This window comes from Rissa tridactyla, chromosome 4 (genome assembly GCF_028500815.1).
Source record: "Rissa tridactyla isolate bRisTri1 chromosome 4, bRisTri1.patW.cur.20221130, whole genome shotgun sequence".
NCBI classification, from domain to species: domain Eukaryota; kingdom Metazoa; phylum Chordata; class Aves; order Charadriiformes; family Laridae; genus Rissa; species Rissa tridactyla.
This window is the reverse complement of record NC_071469.1, coordinates 62,089,454-62,092,863: the sequence shown is the minus strand read 5'-3', so window position 1 is coordinate 62,092,863 and position 3,410 is coordinate 62,089,454. Positions and strand designations below refer to the sequence as shown.

Below are 3,410 nucleotides of genomic sequence, written 5' to 3'. Positions count from 1 at the left end.
GCCAGCAGCAGCGCTGCCCCAGTACGGCCTGGGCTAGCGGTGAGTGGGCTGGCGGGGGGAGGCTGGGCTGGACCAGGGCCGGGGCAGAAACGCCGGCCCCCGCGGGGTGGGTTCTCACCCAGCATCGAGGGCCCAACTGCTGGCCCCTCTGCTGGGCACAGGCCTTGCTGCCTCCCCGCTGCCTCGTCCCCTCCCCTACCTGCCCCCAGCTCCCTGCGGCTCCCGTCCCCATTCCCCCTGACGCCAGCTCCCTCCCTCCCAGCCCCACTGAACCCCTTCTCTCCCTATTCCTACAGGCTATGGCTGCAATAAGGGTCCTCGCCTTGCTTGTGCTAAGCATCTTCCAGCTCCTGCCGATGGTCGGCGATGAGCAGGATGATGGCAAGCATGAGCGCGTGCAGCAGCGTGTGGAGCAGCTGACCCTGGAGATGACTCGGCTGCTGCAGGAGCATGAGTGGAGCAGCTTTGGGAAGCCCTGGTCTTTGCTGCCTTGCAGCAGTGGCAGTTCTGGGCGATTGCTGGAGTCCCAGTCCTGCTCTTCAGGCTCTGCTGGTGGCTCCGGAAAAGGAGCCAACGGCCAGAGATCAGCCATGAAGAGGAGAGCTCCAGCAGCAGCACAGAGCTGGAGGAGGAAGCGTGTGAAGGAGGAGATTCTGATGAAGAGGGGCGTCTGGTCAGGGATTATGCAAAGCGCATCCAATTGTCAGCGAAGAGCATGGCCTACAGGAGACAGGTGGTGGAAGAGCTGGCGAGCGACCTCCTCACTGTTTTACAAGAACGCTTGTCAAATAGTTTCTTCCCGGCGCTGCAGCCAGCCATCGGGGTGGGCAGCGCCTTTGAAGGTTGGAGTCCCACTGGGCATGATGCTGTCTACCACCTGCTCATGCCCCTGAAGCCTCCCCATGGCCATGCCTTCCACTTGGAGCTGGGCACCGCGGGGCAGATGCCGGCAAAGATCTGCATCCGTGTGGAGCTGGAGTGCACCTGCACGAGGGACCAATGTGTGGAGAACACGCTGTGCTTCCTCCACCACCCTGAGGAAATGCTGCAGAGCAATCAGGATTCCACCCTTCTAAGCACCTTCTGCACTGGCTCCTACCTCGATGCGCAGAAAATTGCCCGCTGGTTTCAGAACTTGGTGATCTCAGCCTGGGGGGAGATGACTCAGTCGCGTCACTACAGTATGGAGATGCTGCCTTCCAGCCGCTCCTGCAAGCTGCAGCTGACAAATGCCTCTGGGAGATCCCTCTTGGTTGAGATGGTGTTTGGGGTGCAGCAAGGCAACTCGGACATTTTCCTCAGCAGCCAGACTACAGAGGCCATCTTTACCCCAAGCACAACTTGGGCAGAGACCTACGCTGTGGCAGAGGCAAAGTTCTTCAGGCGTATGGCCAGGCAGGCCCCGCGTGACACCCTCTACCTCAACTGCCTGCAGCTCTGTGCCAGTATCCTTGTGAGCGCAGGCTTTTCCTCCTATACTTGGAAGACGGTTGTCATGCACCTCCTCAACACCATACCCCCGTCAAGCTGGGGCAGGTGGGACTTCATGATGCTGCTGCAGGATATCATGTGGTACCTGCATGGCTGCTTGGAGGAGAAATGCCTGCACCACTTCTTCTTTGGGAATGAGAACATGCCTGAGGACATCATCTTGCCCGCAGCCTTCCAAGCGGCTGAGCCGATCAACCTCTTCCAGTGCCTGGTGCAGGATCCAGCTGCCCACGCCAAGGCACTGCGTGAGTTTGAGGAACTGCAAGATCGGCTCACAAGACTGCAGGTCTTTGGCGTCTGAAAGATCTTCACAAACGGAGCTCTGTTTGTGTCCCCTAGACTGCCCGCACCTCTTCGAGAGCATCCCTTCCTCCTGGGAGCTTTATTTTGTACAAAGTTGTCAATAAACGGTGTGTTTGAACAACAGCTGCATCTCTGAGTGAGTTTGCATCAGTTTTTTCATAGAATCATGGAATTGTTAGGGTTGGAAGGGACCTTAAAGATCATCTGGTTCCAACCCCCCTGCCATGGGCAGGGACACCTCCCACTACATCAGGTTGCTCAGAGACCCAGCCAGCCTGGCCTTAAAAACTTCCAGGGATGGGGCTTCCACCACCTCTCTGGGCAACCTGTTCCAGTGTCTCACCACCCTCGTGGTGAAGAACTTCTTCCTAACGTCCAATCCGAATCGACCCATCTTTAGGTTTAATCCATTCCCTCTCGTCCTACCATTACCCGACATCCTAAAAAGTCCCTCACCAGCTTTCTCGTAGGCCCCCTTAAGATTCTGGTAGGCCACTATAAGGTCTCCTTGGACCCTTCTTTTCTCCAGACGGAACAACGCCAACTCTCTCAGTCTGTCTTCATAGGAGAGGTGCTACAGCCCTCTGATCATCCTCGTGGCCTTTCTCTGGACATGTTCCAGCACGTCCATATCTCTCTTGTAGTAGGGGCTCCAGAATTGGACGCAGTACTCCAGGTGGGGTCTCACGAGAGTGGAGCAGAGGGGGAGAATCACCTCCCTTGACCTGCTGGCCACGCTTCTCCTGATGCAGCCCAGGATACGATTGGCTTTCTGGGCTGCTAGTGCACACTGACAGCTCATGTTGACCCTCTCGTCCACCAGCACCCCCAAGGCCTTTTCTTCAGGGCTGTGCTCAAGCCAGTCACCACCCAGCCTATATCGGTGCTTGGGATCGCCCCGACCCAGATGGAGGACCTTGCACTTGGTCTTTTTGAACCTAATGAGGTTGGCATGGGCCCACCTCACCAGCCTGTCAAGGTCCCTCTGGATGGCATGTCTTCCCTCCAGCGTGTCAGCCGCCCCACACAGCTTGGTGTTGTTGGCAAACTTGCGGAGGCTGCACTTTATGCCACTGTCCATGTTGCTGACGAGGATGTTAAACAAGGCCAGTCCCAGTACTGATCCTTCAGGGACTCCACTTGTCACTGGCCTCCACTTGGACATGGACCCATGGGCAACGGTTTTAAACTAGAGCAGGGTGGGTTTAGATCAGACATTAGGAAGAAGTTCTTCCCAATGAGGGTGGTGAAACACTGGAATAGGTTGTCCAGAGAGGTGGTGGAGGCCCCATCCCCGGAGACATTCAAGGCCAGGCTTGATGAGGCTCTGAGCAACCTGATCTAGTTAAAGATGTCCCTGCTTACTGCAGGGCAGCTGGACTAGATGACCTTTAAAGGTCCCTTCCAACCCAACACATTCTATGATTCTATGATCTTGTCATTGACTGTTTCAGCAATTCACAAACTGTACACTCGTGTGATGGGTCACTCTAACTCTGAAGGAGCCTTTTGCCGTGTGATCTGCAGTTAACACGTCACTAGGAGATTTTGGAACTGTACCTTTTAATACATGTTATTTTGCTTTGAAGGTGCACAAAGGCTCAGCGTACTGAGAG

The 3,410-nt window shown here is 55.9% G+C and overlaps 1 protein-coding gene across 1 annotated transcript; it reads left to right on the top strand.

The window, feature by feature from the left end:
* The first annotated feature begins 356 nt into the window (after positions 1-356).
* On the top strand, positions 357-1,792 carry LOC128908630 (inositol 1,4,5-trisphosphate receptor-interacting protein-like 1). The gene is given in 2 exon segments (XM_054199280.1): positions 357-453; positions 456-1,792. Coding segments are annotated over 2 exon segments (1,434 nt in total).
* Positions 1,793-3,410: the final 1,618 nt, after the last annotated feature.